Source organism: Monopterus albus, unplaced genomic scaffold (assembly GCF_001952655.1).
Source record: "Monopterus albus unplaced genomic scaffold, M_albus_1.0 scaffold108.1, whole genome shotgun sequence".
NCBI classification, from domain to species: domain Eukaryota; kingdom Metazoa; phylum Chordata; class Actinopteri; order Synbranchiformes; family Synbranchidae; genus Monopterus; species Monopterus albus.
The window spans coordinates 1,033,832-1,052,004 of record NW_018127988.1 but is presented as its reverse complement, the minus strand read 5'-3'; the positions used below and the strand labels follow the sequence as shown (position 1 = coordinate 1,052,004).

At 38.7% G+C, this 18,173-nt stretch overlaps 1 protein-coding gene across 3 annotated transcripts in view; it reads left to right on the top strand.

The window, feature by feature from the left end:
- stx8 (syntaxin 8) overlaps positions 1-13,498 on the top strand; it is a 33,111-nt gene extending 19,613 nt beyond the window's left edge. For all 3 annotated transcript variants that reach the window (XM_020610978.1, XM_020610977.1, XM_020610976.1), the window contains exons 7-8: positions 6,277-6,378; positions 12,792-13,498. In XM_020610978.1, the coding sequence (XP_020466634.1) occupies positions 6,277-6,378; positions 12,792-12,856 (167 nt within the window). In that variant the 3' untranslated portion in view covers positions 12,857-13,498. The remainder of the gene's footprint in view (positions 1-6,276; positions 6,379-12,791) is intronic.
- Positions 13,499-18,173: the final 4,675 nt, after the last annotated feature.

Sequence of the window (18,173 nt, the reverse complement as noted above, 5' to 3'; positions counted from 1 at the left end):
TGTTCCAGCTTTTTGCTATATTTATACTCCTTTAACTACTTGAAGACTTGGTTTTGATTGTTTTCTGAAATTTGTTAGTTTTACTGGTGGAGTAAAAAGCTGCATTTTCGCTGTCAGAACCTAGCAAAGAGTATACTCCATACTTTGCCCCACATAACCTCCCAGGTTGACGCTGACTGACCTGCTTTATTTTTCCACTGTATTTTTAAGTCACTGAAGTCCCTGTTTTACCTCTAAATCAATGAGTTAAGTCCTCATTCTACCTCTAAACCAATTAGTGAAGTGCTTGTTTTACCTCTAAACTAGTAAGTATGTTTACACACTATGCTGGTAATGCTTGAGGTGTGAAGATGCAGACATTTAAACAGTCACAGGCAACTGCACTGTGCGCATGAACCCCTTCCCCCCTCACATTTCTAGAACTTGATTCTAGTACTGCCTCCTGAGGTTTGCTGAAATTTAGCTCCCGGAACGCACCTCCAAAGTGGGCGGAAGGCGGTGGAAGCAAACACAGAACCCATGGCGAGCCTTACTTGGCTTGACACATTTGGTAGGTTCCTATAATGGAAAAACCCCTCAATTCAAGTACACAGCATGTTTGCCAGCGGTTTTGTATCATGTTGTATAGTTAGTCGCATGTACTGTATACAGGGTTTTCCCTACCAACGTTTGTCTTATGGGCAATACCTAAGTGTTTTTGCAGAGCACCTAATCCGGATGAGTGTTAAAAGGTGATGTATTAGAATGAATGTAAAAACACCAGTGAGTGATATGCCCTGAAAAAGAATGGAGAGATGACTTGATCTCAAGATGAAATATAAGCTGGAAACAGGAATGACCTGTCAATCTAACAGTCAGTGTTTGGATGAACATTTGTATGATTGGAAAAATTGCTATCAATCAGCTAACCAAACAGCTGGTTGGATATTTCTTTGTACTGCCAACTAGAGGTAATCATCAATAAGATTAGCCTCCATAAAGAATACATGACATAGGCTATAACTTTGTTGGGAGTAATTCTTGTGAATGGTAAGATAGAAGAATGTAGCCTATTATGCAAGTAAAGAAGTTGCTAACGTAGCTAACGCATACAAAATAGGTTACGTTAGCCAAGGTAGCTAGTTAGTTGACATTACATAAATAATATGTTATAAATATAAGTTAAGATTTCCTTCGAATGATTATTTATCCCAAGGTTTCAAGACAGTGCCAACACAAAGTTTTCATTGAAACGGCGTGTTTCATTGAATCAGTACACTTTGTTCAGACAAACAGTACTGTATTAAGATCAAGGCATGTGCTTATGGCATAAGTTGCATAAACTAAAACATTTGTCCTCACTCATGTAGTCCTAGAGGAAGGACGTGTTTAATGATGCAGTACAGGTTAAGTTACCCCCAAAGTGTTGACTGGGGAGCCTGTCAGTCCACTTTGAAGGGACTTATAGACTCATTGGTGGAGGGGGGAGGGGGGCAATGATGTCTAGCAGTGAGACTAATCTGTACACATGTGGCCCAGCACTTGAGAAGGCCATATGTAGGGAGAGCAAATAGTGTGCTGATGTCCTCTCAAACCCCATCAACACATGTGCACACAAAACCCACACAGAAACAGGGTGGATGCTGACACTGCATGGTTATGAATTTACTCACTATTATTTACATAGAGTGCTGATCAATGAATTGCATGATGGGAGTCCATGTTTATCATTTCTGGGGGATTTGATTGAGGATGGTAAAAACATAATTATTAATTAATATTTTATTAATAATTAATTAATTATTAATTCATAATTATTTTATTTAAATAAGATTTTATTACATATGCAGTCCTTGTGGCTTACATGGTTTTCCACAGCAGTAATATCCCTGAGGCTCATTTTCCATCTTGTGCACTTTAGTAGGCAGTTCTGTGTGACATGTTCCCATTGTAATTTCAATTATTTTTTAGAAATGTTACCTTATATTCATTGATTTTTTTAGGTATCACATTATGAGTGGTTGGACCCTGGGTGAAAACTATAGTGATGTTTCCTGGAGTGTTGGTGTTGGAGACCACAACAGAAATCAAGTTGTTAATTATCCATCACCAGTGTGAATATTTAAACATTAAGAGAAATTCCACTGTGAATAAATAAACTTACATTTTTAGTGTTGTGCTAAAGGAATGTTAGTGGAAGAAAGTGGTTGTGTTTATGTGTCCTCGCTCCCAACATGCCAGGTTGACCAAACACATTTTTAGGATTATATCTATACTGAGCCTTGTCTTTCATAGACAGAACTTGCACATTTCCTTTCATGTTTTCATTTCAGTTCTATGTTGGCATCTAAATGATTTGTTGGCTTTTAAAAACTGGTAAAACTCTGAGGTTTTGAGTGAAACTCCCCCTTATCCTCACCTCCCACAGACCCTCAGGGTGAGTTTGTTTACAACAAGCAGCTGAAAGCAGAATAAAAAGATAAAGAAAAACACAAATGAGTTGAAAGAAACTCTTTCAAGAGTGTGCAACATCTTGTAAATACCATAATTGTTGTATCATCATGCTGCGTGTGTGCGCACCAAGTGAAGTTCCAGTTACATCCAGAGATGTGTGTGTTTTGGTTGGCAATAGAGCACTACCTTGTATACACAGTCTGTCACACCAGGGCCAATTGGTAACGGTTGTGGTCAGCCCCTCGGCCGCATACAACAAGAGATACAAGCGGAGGATTGAGTGAAGAAACGGTCTGTCTTTACTTTCCTCTTTCTCCATATCCTCAGGAGAAATCATCTCTTGAATAAGCACAACAGAATTAGCTCCACAGAGTCAGATTGTGTTTAAATTGGTGAGAGAAAATAAGTGTTTTCTCTGTGCAGTTTGCCCGCTCTGGGAATGAGTTCTATAATAACACACAGAGTTAATACAGCACATCCTGGTGCCACGCTGGGGTGTCACTGTTTATGGTAATGCCTCCACCACATGCATGCACACACACACAAAATCCAAAGCCACAACTGCTATACCCTCTGATTCAGCAATCCAGAGGCTTGAGGCGGATATAGATCAGGGATGTGGGGATTTAATTATTAAAATAGAGACAGTCTCCCAATCTTATCGCAATGCTCCCGCACATGAACTTCATATTTGCTGTCTGATTTGAGTTAGACTTTATAATATCATGTTTTGATTTACTTTGAAATTGATTTTTTTTTTGGTCTTGTGCTAGAGTCTCCTTTACCCAATATAGTGTAATGAATATGTGTAATGGCATGGCTGAGGATCCTTAACTGTCTTGAATGCATACTTGCAGACATTGCAGTGCTACGTGGCTCTGGGTTCTGGGAAATTCATGTCCTAAAAGATGAGTCAAGAGGAAATTTCCCACAGGATTATTCTATATTTCTGAAGTGCTGAACCTCATGTCTCATTCTCTACAACTTTCCCAACTCTTCATTTAGCAAATACTTATACAAGCATTTTTTGAGTGTAATTTTTATGTTATTACATAAACGTATGGCCTGTTAATGACATGATATACAAAAGCACTTTGTTTATAGTATACAACATTTTGTCTTATTACTATATTAATAAAGAAAATTAACTGCTGACTTTTAGGAACCTCGAGCTCCAAAGATGAATACTGTCAGTCACCAACAGTGATTTTGTAACTAAGAACTTACATTACCAATCATTTCCAAAAGTACTGTACTTTTAAATTTAGATTTAAAGAGAGGGCACACATTGTATATTGTGTGACATAGATGAATAAGCATAAACTAATTCATTTTAAAGCAACCGGAAAACAGAACAAATTTAACGTGTGTGTGTGTGTGTGTGTTTGCACATATGCATGCTTTCCCACACGGTGACTTCGGAGGTTTATCCAGTATAATAGCATTTTATATAAACAATCCTTGCCTGAAACAAGGCTTTCTTTGTGGTCTGGCATTTCCAAGCCAGGACCAACAGCTGTCATACATGGGCGCAGAAGTTGCAATTGGAAAGTCAGAATTATGCTGTTAGAAACATGACTTGATAACAGAGTGAAATAATGGACTTTTTGCATAAAGAGCCAGAGCCTCTTAGGGCTCCCATTCTGAATAACTAATTCAGCATTTCATTGCAGCTGTAGTTAAGGGTCATGCTCTAGCACTGCTACACCTTGGCTTGATTGAGAATTCATCAGTGAATTGAGATGTTATTGCAGAGCCAGAACAGGAACCAAGAAACCTGGCACCAGCAAGCCAAAAGCAACCTTTATGATTAGCTGGACTGGCACGTGGCACAAATGGGTCTACACCCCTTTCCTTGCCAGTGAAGGAGGAGTTTCTTCCTTCTAAATTGCTGCCTGATGCTTCGATGATGATGTTGGAGTTTCCAGGGTCATTGTACATGCGATGCCCTCCCATCTCCCATCTCCTTGCCTTTGCCCATCACACTCCAACCCTCCAGACTGTCAGTGCTTTCCTTTCTGTCCTCAAATTATTTGTGCTGCTTAATTATCTGTTATCAGCCAGAACAGGCTGATCTGTCAAGCGCTGATGTCTCCTAGCTGAGGAAATGTTTTCTCACCAATCCAATTTAAACACAGCTAGACCTAAATACAGTTGTGCTCACAAAGACAAATGCTGCAGATGGCCCTGAGCGCTCACCTATGGGAAGTTGGTTGTACAAAAAAAAAGCTTGGATCATGCACATAAAGCATAAACAATAAAAAGTTGTTTCCTGTCTGGACTGAACAGTATGTTTAGCTTGGCATTGGGCTGTGGTTTGTGGATGAGTCTAGCTTCCTATTACTTTCAAACCTCTATTTATCAGAATCTGTGAAGAGTTTCCCTTTCTCTCACTCAGCCTTGCTTCTGTTTTTCTCCCTTTTTTATTCTTCAGTCACTTCTTACTGTTTTGTTATGTCTTCCTCAATTTACACGGCTGGAAAGGACCTATCATCACTGTTGCAGTGGAAAGAAAAAATGGCACAAATCTAAATCTCTGAACGCACTTTTAAGATGAAATGGTATATATGAGTTCTTGTTTCATAATGAATCTCCTGATTTATAACGAGGCGCACATTTCTTCTTGTATTTATTCTTAGTTTTGTCGTTGTAGCGGAATGATGACAGAAGCTGATAGATGGTCCTAACTGGTATTTTCACAAGATATTTTCAGTTAATGTTGTTGTGCCCTCCTTACCTGTGCAAACTAGATGATGTTTAAAATGAGTTTGTATATAGTGCCGTAGTAGTGAATCCTAAAGCCCGGAACTGAGTCAACATTTTTGACCTTCCGGTTCCATCACCCTGAAGTCAGTGGGTTTTTGAAAGGGTTTTTGGTTAGATGCTTGAAATAAAGTCTGTGGTTAACACAAGGCCAATACATTTTCAGGTTTTGTTCTGTGACATAAAATGCATCATTAAAATACCCCACCTGTGATTTTGAGTGTCATAAACCCTTGTTTGTCACAGACCTTAGTTTCTGCAATAATCCGAACACCTATGCAGAAATCCCATTTTTGTTTTACGTTGAGGGAACCAGGATGATGCTAACTTCCAGGTTGGCCTACGAAAAAAAAAACAAAACACTAAAACAATCCCTATGGCTCTCTATTTGTTTCAGCCTATTTATAAGTCAGTCATGGGTTACCATGTGCCATTTGTGACTGGGTTCTGACTCAAAACCACAAGTCCAAGTTAATATCATCTCTAGCTAGTATTGCATTTAAAGTCCAACCTTAACAAATCAAGAATTTAGAAATCTTTCAGCAGATATCTGTTTTTGTTGTTGGCCCAGACCTCTAAAGATGCCTTGTCAACACAGCGGCTAGATCTAACAAATCACACAGGCTTCCATCTGGAAGGGCCTGGCGGACCCTGGCCACAGTGCCAAACACACAAACAGACGCATAATGCACCCTGTATTTCTCTGGATGCCCGGGCATAATCACTGAAGCCTTTTAAAATAATTAATAATAAGGACCTGATTAAATCCAGAATGGATTCAGGAAGTAGTGAAACCGCTGGAGAGGGTGAGGAGTGCTTTCACACAGCCCACTTCAGCAGCACTCGCGTTTCTGTGTTGGCAGCTTCTTCCTTTTGAAGTTGTTGACCACTCTGATGTCAAGTCCTGTGGAAGCTGTCGCCTTTTCATTTGGGGTAATTTGTTATTATACAAAGCATATTAGAAGGTCTTTTGTGAGATTAAAAAAGTCTTAGTAGTGGCAAAAAGAAGCAAACAATACAAAGCAGAAATTAGCTTTACTGACCTTGTTTCTCTTTTCTTTCTCTTTCTTTGCTTCTCAGAGATCATTGACGACCTTGCACATCTTGTGGACAAGACAGATGACAAGATTCGTAATGAGACACGGAGGGTAAAGCTGGTGGAGACAAAGTCGGCCTCCTGTGGTGAGCCTTTATCATGGACTTGATCTAGAATTAGGGAAAACACATCTGTGTCCTTGAAAACAAAACAAAATTAATCTGTTTTATATAAAAAAAATGTTTAACTGGTTATTTATGTGAATATTTATAGAAAGCCTCTGGTTTCTCCTGTTTTTCCTGCAGTTCACAGACCAGGTGTCTAACAGACTATGGCTTTTATGAAGGAAATAACTGGCTAGTGTGAGACAGTTAGACAAAAATAATACTGTAGTACCACCCTTAGACAGTTTATATAATCATCATGTTAGGTACATGTAATTTTTTTTTTTAGCAGTTCAAAGTTATCCTCTAGAAACTGCGTAATGTTGGAGTGATTACCCCCCTTAGTCTTCTTTCCAGAGAGAATTGGTTTTAATGGAAATGAAAAAAATGATGTGAAGACAAGCGCTCTTTGCACAGAGCATGTGGGTGTTGAATGGTGGGTGGACTGGTGGTGTTTGTCATGCCTGCTAACATAATGTCCTGGGCTTTTAAGAAGGCCTTTCATATTAGTCCTTTGAGGAATCCTCAAATGTCTACTGAGCATTGCAAATCAGGCCTTAAGTCATCAACCTCTTTTGTTCCAGCTCCAGATTTTGGTGAGTTTAGTTGGTCCCTGGAAGGCCGTGTCAATGCATGGCCCTCCATTATCATCACCGCAGATCTGCTTCGGTTTGTTTAACTTTTGTTTTGTTATTTACAAGACTCGGCTCCTCTGTTTTTCTTTGTGGGTAAAGTTTTTCAGAGGTGTGGTAGCTGGTTTAAACCAACTTATTGAATGTGGTAGTGTGAGCCAGGTTCTGTTTGCCCAGTGAAATGCCAGACAGAAACTTTGCTATGGCTGGTCCTAGGAGACCCCGCTAACAGGCAGTCACTGACAGGAATGGAGCAGACAGTAGGAAGGTCAACCCCCAGAATGCTTCATTCTGTTGGCTGTGTCCCCATGGTGCCCATGCATAAGTTTGTTTAAAGATCCCAGAGCTTATATTGTGTTTGAATCAGGGCTCTTTCTTTCTGTCTGTTTTGTTCAACTTTTCTTCTGCCACCAAACCTCCCTCCTGCTCCTGACGGCTAAAGAATATCCATGGGGCATATGCATGTCCATGCATGTGCATGATACCATGAGCACTTGCTTGTCTATATTATGTCACATAAATATGTTGGCTTGGTGCATTTCCAAGCGCCCATACAAATTATTAAAATAGTGTTTGAAAAGTATTCTTGTGCATGCATGTGTGTATTGATGTGCACATATGTGTGTGTGTGTGTGTGTGTCTCAGACCTTCTCAGTAAATGGAAAATTCCTCTATTGTCTCACCTCAGTGCTCTTTTGCTTTTTTCCTTTCTCTCTGTCATCCCTCGATCGTCTCCTCAGTTGTTTGACATTTGTCTCAAGTAGAGAAAGAGTTGAAAATACTACATGCCACAAATTGTTTGGAGGGCTTTCCTTTTTTCTCCGTGGCAGCACGTTTATAATTCCTTAGCCTTAAGGCTTTATTTATTTTTAAAACCATCTCTCATCCAAAGCCGCCATTTTGTGTTATGTCTCAGCTGACTCCTTGTAAAGTTAGGAATGTCTGGCTTTGACAGCCAAGAGCATGCTTAACATAACTCTTGATAGCCACCGCATTGTGAAAGTGGCATTTTAGATTTTCCAGACTGAAGTTGTTCTAAAAGTTCCTGAAAATTGATTTTACTGTAGAGTTATCACTATTAATCATCAGTCATTTGCACTCTTGAGTTACAGGCAAAATATTTTGTGTGTATGCATGCGCCAGAGGAGCTTGAAGTTGGAGAAGAGTAAGTTGAGCTATATGACGGGTTATCTCATTAAAAAGGAAAGTGTGTGACTGGTGCCTGTAGTGTAATGAAACATTTATTATGTTGAAACATAGAGGATTCAAGCACAGCACAGGCTTGTAGAATAGGTTGTCTCCCAAGGTTTAGACTTGATTAACTGCATTATAGAGTTCCAAGTTTGAAATACCTCATTTCACATTCAGCAGTAGTTATAAAAGACTTGGATTGGAAATTATCATTAATGACGTCAGTTTTGTGGACTGGATATTTAATGATTTAAATGATAATTTTACTCTTAAGTTTCTGGAAGGCCTTTTCAACACTAATCCACTGGTGTCACTAAAACCGCTAAGCCCGAGTTACACCGTCCTTACCACTTGTTTTAGCAGGGAATTGAAGAGTGGTAGGTTTGAGTTTGGTCAGATTAGGGCTGCAGATTAGTCTGTGGCTCTCTTCAAGAGTAGTGTGAGCTTCCCAGAGCTTTGCCATCACCATCAGGCAACATCAGTTCTTTCTCAATAGGGCTAATCCTCAGTTTGTATAGGGCCACTTTTGTAACAACATGACTCCCGCAGGTGGCTTGCAGCTCGAGTAGGTTTATACTGTTTGGACTTGATGGTATGTCAGAATAGACTGTTGGTGAAAAGAAGCATTTGATGGTTTTGGAAGAACAGCATGTATGGCAAGTAACTGCACTCCGTCTCTAATGGTACATAAATCAGGAATTGTTGAGGAAATGCTGACTGAGCTCTGTCTACTTTAGTTGTATTGATGGGCCAATCCATCAATATCATAACTTCCTGTAGTGCCACCACAATGATCAACAGCTATTGGATTAATTGCAGTGAAACATCCCCATCAAGATGAACTGTAATAACGTTAACAACCCTGTGTCTTTTCATCTGTCTCCATAAGATCAAACTTCAAATTTGTCCAAAACTTTGACTTATAACTAAATACTTTGAAACATCACATCCACATCACTCTTAACTATACTGTGTGTTTAATGTTATTTAGCAAATATTAACCAAGTAAACTAATGTGGTGAGCATGGAAAACATATCAACTAAAGATCAGTGTGTTATCATTGTCATTGTGAGCATGGTAGTCTGGTGGCATTAACATTTAGCTCACAGTTAAAGTTTTTATCCTCCTCAGTTGTGCTATGAGAAAAATGATTAGTGTCACACTAACCTTGTTAACATTTTTGTTCTTTTCTTTTGGAGGGCATTCTTGCCTTTTGTGGTCCAGAAATGGGCTGTGAACCATAAGCATGGGGCACGACAGAGTAGTGAGGGAGGAATGGGGAACCTCTCTGGCTGTTCAAGGCTCTTGCCAATTAATCGTTTTCTTTGTGATTTATCTTACTGATGTGTCTGAAAATTGCTATGATGGGATGAACCCAGATGGCGGCCTCCAAAGCTCCTGGGTGGTCAGACTATCAGTAGACACCAGCTTTCTCCCTCAGCGTCAGTGTCACAGCAGAGACTTAATCTATTTGGCAAGCAAACACCATTATTGTCTGGAGGCTTCCCGAGAGCCAGGGGTAGCTTCTTTAGTTACTGAGGCAGCCAGGGACAGTCCAAAGACAGCAGTAGGGTGAGCAGCAGGGTGGTTGTCCCATGTGGTTTTATGAGTGGGGGCATGAGAGCCTTACTCCACAGTAGCATATCCTTTATTGTTATTGTTGTCTCAGTGTTGGCAAATGGAGCCACGGGCAGTGCTGGACTGGGCTGAATGAAACACTTATTCAGTAGACTCTTATATGAATATCTTCCTCTCATAAATAAAAAAAAGCACACAATGCTCAAAAAAGGATGTATATTCAAAAAAAAAGAAACAATCAGTTAGAAGGAACAAAGGAAATGGATGACAAGAATGGCACAACGAGTGGAGTACAGACATTTGGACACCTTACAGCCATACCCCATATCCTGGCAAAGAAACCAGCATCAGCCTTGCACTTCATCAGACTATTGCAAGCAGTTAGTTCAGTATGGCTTACATCTTGCTCCAAAGGAAATACAGGAGGAGAGAGCCAAAGGATAAGAGAATTGTAAACTTAAAATGAAAGGCTGAGGAAAAATACCAGCTGCATACTAAACAGCAATGAACAAGTGGAGTCAATTAGGGGTGGAATAACACCTAATCCTTACCCTAGCCTTAACCTAACCTCACATTAACCTTAAACCAAGTCATCACTCTAAAATGTAATGATTTACATTCTGGGGACTTCCTTTTTGTCCCCCAAACCAAGTTGTTTCCCCCACAGTGTGACCATAGCTGCATATACAAAAGAAAGCCCCCAGCATTTTTTATTCCCAGGACCTAAAGCCCAAGATCTATCCCTGGAGTGCACTGTGATATGCATTTCCACAACAGGGTTGAAGCCTAGGGAAGGTTAGACAAATTAGCCAGCTGATGTAAAAGCATGCCAGTCGACAGCTGGGTTGTAAGAATGCTACATGTAAAGTGCTCATTATGGTTAACATATAGCCATGGTGGAGGACAGATTGGAGACAAAGCTGGAATTATTACTGTTCTGCAAGTTTATGCTTGTGTAACAGCCGTATTTTTTTCGCCAAGGTTTTATTGTGCATACAGTAACAGAGCATAAGAATTGTTAACTCTGAGTAATGCTCCACCCTCAGGTCAAACACCAGGAGAAGCTGCTCCACAAACACCAAACCCATATTTTCCAATCCACTAATCTTACTCACTGGTCTCTTCGTGTAGGCCCACTCATTAAAATGCTCCTTACAAATGGAAAACCCAAGGAACCGGGACTTTTTGGAGGTAAAACTATGATCTGGATCTAAATGCAGACCCTGGATCCTCTGGTAGAAATGCTGGTAGAGGAACTGCGTTCTGAAAAAGGTTCCTGCTCTGTTGGTAAAGTTCCTCTGGTGGAAATGTCTTATGAGAACAGATTAATATCCCCTCAACTTGAGTAATACCAACACACGCATAGAGAGGCCAGTTAAGTTTTAGATTCACATATAGCCTTACTCATACTGGATTTTTGTGGCAGGCACTGATATTTGAGTAAAAAAAAAAAGATCTTGTTGCACTATATGAGCTGATATTAATGATATTAATTTTGTTATTCATAAACACAAACATTTTTGAAAAGAATCCCTTAAACTTGGTGATCATGACAAGATACAGATTGAGCCAGACACTGAAAAATAAACTTGCCAGTGGTTTCTGGTGGGAACACAGCTTCAAAATCCTCTCAAACATATTTCTCTACTAAAACTACTTTATTGCTTATCTGCCAAAAAGATACACCTATATGACATACCTGTAATAAACATCAGCTATTGTACTGTTTCAGCTGTTTATCGACTGGGCTCTAGATATCAAAATAAATGGAATTCAACCATTGTTAATTGTTTATAATAGTGTTTCCTAATATGACATGTCAAACTATCTTTCATAATCAAAGGCTTGTCATTTAGATACATAGCAAACAAGAAAATGAGTGATCTGCATGTATTGGATGAAACTTCAGTTTTAGGACATTGAATGTCAATCTTTTGAGCAAATACCAAAGGATTAATGGTATTTATGCTTTTATTTAAAAGCTAGACCTAACTAGATTTAGTAAGCTATTCAAAATAATTAAATTCAGTAAGCACACTCATTGGCCTCAGATTTAATCCAGTTAGATCCAAACATTCCCAAATGACGTAGGTCTTTACACTAAAGATGAAAATTCCACCTGAAGTAGATTTTACAACAGAGAGGTTTTTTCATGACTGTAATAAAAACTAATATTTTCTGGTCATGGGGATAAAATACTTTGACAAAGTGTGAGTGAGTTTTAGCACATTTTTCTCTGCTTTCATAGTATAAGTGAAAAACAATGATTATCTTCCCAAGGCAGAATCAGAAACGTATGTCTATCACCATGTGCAGTCTGTGGCAGTAAAGCACTTGTGGCTGTTGAGCACATGTAAATTACATTAAGTCACCACAAGAAGAATGATCATGTGCTGCGAGCACATAAATACTTGGGACTTGTTAGATCAAGGCCTATGAAAGTTAGTAGTGAGGTATGTAGGCTTTTTACCTCTTCTAGAGTGTTACCCTGTCTCGGCTACACTCCATTCCATCTCTCTGAGTCCCCCGGCTGCTTGACACTTGAATTTAGAATTTATAGAACTGCGAAGGTTTTGTCACAAAGGGATAGAGCAAAAGAAAACATTTTATGATAAAATACTTAAACCTCATTTAAATAGTGTTTAAGCACTTAATATCACTAGTCTTCCTCTGAAACTGTAAATGCCTTATTTTTTCTATAAATCCCCCCAAGGGTTTTTCAAAGGTTATATATATCATGACTCTGCTTCTGCAGTTATTGGACAACAGTGGAAGTGTGTGGCAACACATACTTGTATAGCTTTGGATATACAAACAATACATGTTAGTAGAATGAATTCATTTTTTGGTCTTTTTATGGGATTTGTTGACAAAACTATATCAACATTACTTCTTGCTATGTGAGGCCACCAGTGTGTGGAGTTGTCTAGTGAAGCTTCAAGTTGACATAACTGTTTTGGATTTTGCATCTAATCTCCTTTTTTCTCCTTTAGGGATGCTGGTGGTGATCGTGCTGCTGCTTATAGCCATCGTAGTGGTTGCTGTGTGGCCTGTGTAGCTGACGAGGACAGCAGTGGTCATGGACCTGTGCTGCTGCTACAATGAGAGTTTGGTGCAGAATACCAGTCTAAAGCGTTTGCCTACATATTGAACACAGGCACACAGTCAAACACTGTCTCTCATCAGATTTTTTTCTCATTCTTTCTCACTGGTGATTTCCCAGCCAAGGCAATGTGAGAGGGAGCCTTAACTCCTTCAGCGGTTAAAATGTTCTGTACAACATTAGTTGGGACAATGGCATTGCTTACCCTGGATTGGAATGCATTGCTTATGTGTAAAATCTCCTCTTTAATAGTTGTCTCGCTCAGTAAGCAAGAAGTCAGTAGCGTTTTCTGGCGTTTTGGAAAACTAATTTTAGCCTGGACTAATAATGGCCTTCATGCAGGTAGCAGGAGTCTGTAATCTGAGTTGAAGCTCACACTGGGTACAGTAATTCTACAAGCTTTGCAGTGTTCACACTCTCTTATATTTATCCATGTGTTACTGTAGCAGCTGTAATGTTATCACTTGTCTTGGGAATTTATTATTTTTCTAGAATAATTCTCAGCCAAAACAAACAGCCTGGCTGTGTTACTAACACGGCTGTTTTCCTTGCTTGTAAATCAATTCAGCTTGTCTAATAAATTACATTTCCAGTTAATAGTCCCTACACTCCCGTTTGTTGCTTCTGTGCCCGGGGCTCTTTCTGGGCAGTTGCAGTGTATTCTAACATGACACTTATCTGGGCTGGAATTTTGACAGAGCAACAACATGCTAGATTTACTTCCATATTTCTCTATATATTTCTTTATTATGAAATCTGCATAATACTGTTCTGTCTAGTATAGTTGTGAAGAGGCAACCAGTAAATGAAAACGGCTGACAATTTGCATTAGCATTGACATAATAACTAAATAAATACAAAAAATAAATATTCACAGAGAGTCCAGCTCTGTAAAGAGATCCGGTTGCTCTCGGCATGTGAGCCGCACTTCCTTCCCACACCACAAGATTGTAGCCATAGACAATGGACCAAGCAGGAAATCACTTCTTTTTGCCGAATAATAACAGATGGAAACCTTAAGAATTTTGGGGGATCTTTGCCAGTCCTTTGGGATGGGCAGAGGCAATTTCTATTGGTAATTGGAGATTTGGCCAGTTTTTTTTTTTTTTGCTTTGATAAAATAAGATGTCCTGATTTTGTTGAGCCATCAAGAATAATTCAGATATTTATTGATGCTTATAACTCAAGAAGTATTTCAGCTCTTAGACTATTAATACAAGGACTTTAACTCAATGAACATAATTTCAACCAACTATGAAGCAGCACTGGGATAACGGACTAGACAAAGCTGTAGAGGCATGGCTTCAAATCTGGGAATCTCTGTGTACTTCCACTATCTCACTATTCTGGAGAGATTTCTGCTCTAAGAACCTGATTCATTATTTTATTATTACCAATGAGAAATCAGAAATAAGTGGGTCTTGTTACCCCTGCCTCAGGGATTGTGGATCGATGTCAGTGGACCACGCCCATGTATTTTGATTTTGTTTATCCGACCAGATTTTCAGGAAGGCAGTGGGTGGTTTAGTCTCAGATGTTCTGGACCAGCAACTTGATTTCTCTTTCACTTCCACATGGAAGGTACATACCTTGGAAATATCTCCAGAGACCTCAGTAAGGGTGATACATACTGTATCTCATGAAGATTTTTATGGCCTTGAGCAAAGAGACCATGACAAAATGCTGGCTGCAGAGGAACCCTCCTATCATTGCCCTTTTCACCAGCATAATTTACTCTATCCACTCCATGGAAAAAAATTACTTTTAGCCTCTGACTTCAGAAGGAGGAGGAGGAAAAAATACGGGGAAAAAATCGAACTGTTAGCCATTTATGAGCTGTACCTGTGTTTAATGATTTGTGTCTTTCTTTTGCTGTTTGTTTTTATTTTGTCCCAGACCTAATCTGTTCCATATTCATCTAAAATTAAAAATAAAAGTAAAAAGATTGCTCAGAGGCAAATGACTTCAATGTAACACGTTTATTTCAACAGGAAATCTGAATTTAGTTCTACCAGGTTGATGTGTTCAGTAGTTATTTCCTTCTTTAATGACAACGATCTAAACAACCGCAAGTTAAAAAAAAGTTGAAGAAGACAATAAAATCCACAATGTCTTGTCATTAAATATATTCATATATAATAACCATAATATATTAGTACACATTGGAAAACACCATTGGCAAAAAAAAAAAAAATGTATGCAGTGGTGACCTAAACAACATTTACAATTCATAGTAGGAACACACAGCAATGCTTTGATGGGTGTAGCGTTTCATCGAGAACCTTGTCAAACCGTTGCTCAGGAGATGAATGTGAAATTTACAGCATGAAGCTAGAGAAACTAGAGAGGTGGGATTACGGGTTACACGGCGCCAAAGAGAAAAACATTGACGTTTAACATTATGTCGTATGATCAACAATGAAATGCAGGAACACATAAATATATGTGTGAGCGTGTCCTCATCGTCGCTGCTGGAGAAGCCAGTGGCGTTTAGCATCATGTTGGACTGAAATCACAATCATCTGACCGATTCATCGGCCGAACTCATTTCTGACATTCTTTCAACAACTGAAGTCAAATATTATTCAGAGAGAGAGCACTGTTGCAGACATTCCCACAGATGTAGTGCACTTGTTGGTTGCTTTGCTTTCATTCTTCATCTGGAAAATTTGGACACTGTGCTGCTATTCCATCATTCGAAGCCTATGTCTTTTCTTCTACACAGGCTGGAGGTGGGATTTTTGTTTTGTTTTTTGGGGGGTAATTCTCCTGCTATAGGATGAATTCCTGAGAAGGACCTTTTTCCAAATAAGTCTTCAGAGGACATGGCAGCAGTTTTTTCCAACACTGTCTTTGTACAGATAGAACTTGTTGTTCTAAGTAATGAACAAAACTTGGGACATCTGTAGGAATTGTTTGGATCCATTGTCAAGGTTTAATTTACTTCTACTGCTACAGAAAAGATGGAAGTTGTTATTATTTGATCCCTGACAAAGGCCTGTTTTCCATGAAATTTACACACATTTTTAGTATTTTGACTTTTTTCCTTTACCTCTGGCAGTTTACTTCTTAGCTTTGTACCATTTATTATTAACAGGACTTTCACTGCTTAAATGTCTAAATAAAAACTGAAAAAGTGGAGGTGATCTCAAACTTCTGACCATCACTGTAAATACTGAGAAGCAGTTCAGCAACTCTGTACTTTGTTATCTTACAGTTGAGCCCGGGTGATTGAAAATTTTTAGGGTTAAAAAAAAGCCCCTCAAATTTGTCATCATCTAGGAGGCATTTCAGCCCATTCATATCATTCCTGGACAAATGAGTTGGTCTCTAAATTAGTAGAAACAAAGGAAGGCCATTTGATTAAAATCACAGGTCTTAAATGATCTTAAAAACCTTGTTGCAGTTACTTGTAGAACATCTTAAATTTGATTTTGTGAAACAACGAATACTAGCAACATCAAACATTTTTTGGATTGGCTGAAAGGAAACCCCATTTATGACACATCAGATCCACTGTGGGATCTTTACCAACCTGAGCTGTGTTGTTACCATGCATTCCTTTGAAAAATCCAAACTGAACTGCACACTAATAAATGAGCAATGTGGTTTGAATCAAGCAGCTTCAAGTGATTGCAGTTAGCCCCATTTCTCCCTGTGCAAGTGTAGAAGGGAAGAAAATTAATGTGACAGGTCAATGGGAGACTGGTCGCACTGAGTTCTTTCAGAGAACGTACAATCGTGCATTTTGCTTGCAAAAGAATGTGTGGACTGTGAAGTTATTTTTCTGTCATCTAATAGTATTGTGGGAATTATTCTAAATAAATACAAGCCAGTGTGAGGTGGATTTCACTGTTTACACTCAGGTTTTGATTTTGCTGCACTGGGATCAATTTCTACAGGAAAGGAAATATTTAGTTTTGATTAAGCCCCCTGCAATTCGTATCGATTATATACGTGAAGACCTTACTTGTTACATACCTTTTCAGATTTAGTAGTCAGTCGCTAATTGTAATGCCTTAATAAGAGGCAGGGGTTATTTAAAAGTTTTTTTTAAAGACACATTTCACACATTTTCATTACATGGTAAATCATACAAAAATCCGCACTTTTGCACTTGTGACATTTCACTTCTTGTCAGTACTGAGAACATGCAGAATCTGCAGCGGCTTTCACCCACAATAATGTTGCATCCACTTTGCACAAAGACCTGCCATAACATTCACAAAAAATCTAAATCAAATGAATTACAACAAAAAAAAACATTTGACATGTTATTTGGTGCGTGTTATTTATATCTATCAACTCTACCCCAGAACAGAGATGGTTTTGTGAATATTTTTATACCAATCAATATGACTGGCCTCTTGTCATTTAGTACATCACTTAGTAAACTCCTGCTAGGGTTGAGGAAAAAAAAAATCACACTTACAATAAGCATTAAAGGTGAAATTAGTTTTAAGTGTCTTTCCAAAAAAGTGTAACTTTAACATTTGTACCATCAGCAGCACCAGCTAGAAAACTGAACATTACAACTACAAATTATAAGTGTTCATTCACTTGCAGGTTTGTACAAATACTGAACCAACAAAATTTAACCCTGAAATCGGAGGTGGACGTGTGGAGGAGTTAAATAAATCTTAAAACATTATTTAAGCTCAATACTGTATTTTAATCTCATTTTTCTTCTGTCATTTGCATGTTCTGTATTTGCAGCTGCAAATTACGGGCAACTTTTTTGTTTCTTGAGTTGCAGATCAACAAGGGAAACAAATGGCAACTCACTGACAGCTACTCGATCTGTGCCTTCCTGTGGCTTACAGTAGAACCTGTATGCTTTATGGCACACTTTTTAACAAAGGAAAAATTTCTGCCTCAATCAGACTTTAGATGAAACAAGCTCACTTCTAAGCTAAGAATAAGAAAACCGTGCAGAGGCAAAGATGCAGTGGTTATTGAGTGTCTTTTTCTGTCATTTTTGCACCACCAGAAAAATGTCCATAAAATTAAAACATAAAATATCATGATTTCATACTGAGATAAAGAAAACAAACACTTAACTTTATATACTGGTATTAGGTGCAAATTCGGCAAATCCACAAGAAAGACAGAGTAAAATAAACCATGAAACCAAATCTGCAAGGCGAGCTCCTTCAACAAAAGTTCACTAGAAAAAACAAAACATCCTAAATAATTCTCTTCATGCTTCTACACAAAAAAGCAGCGACATAAACAGTCTCTTCTCTGTCCATGGTCCTCTGACTGTCTCTTT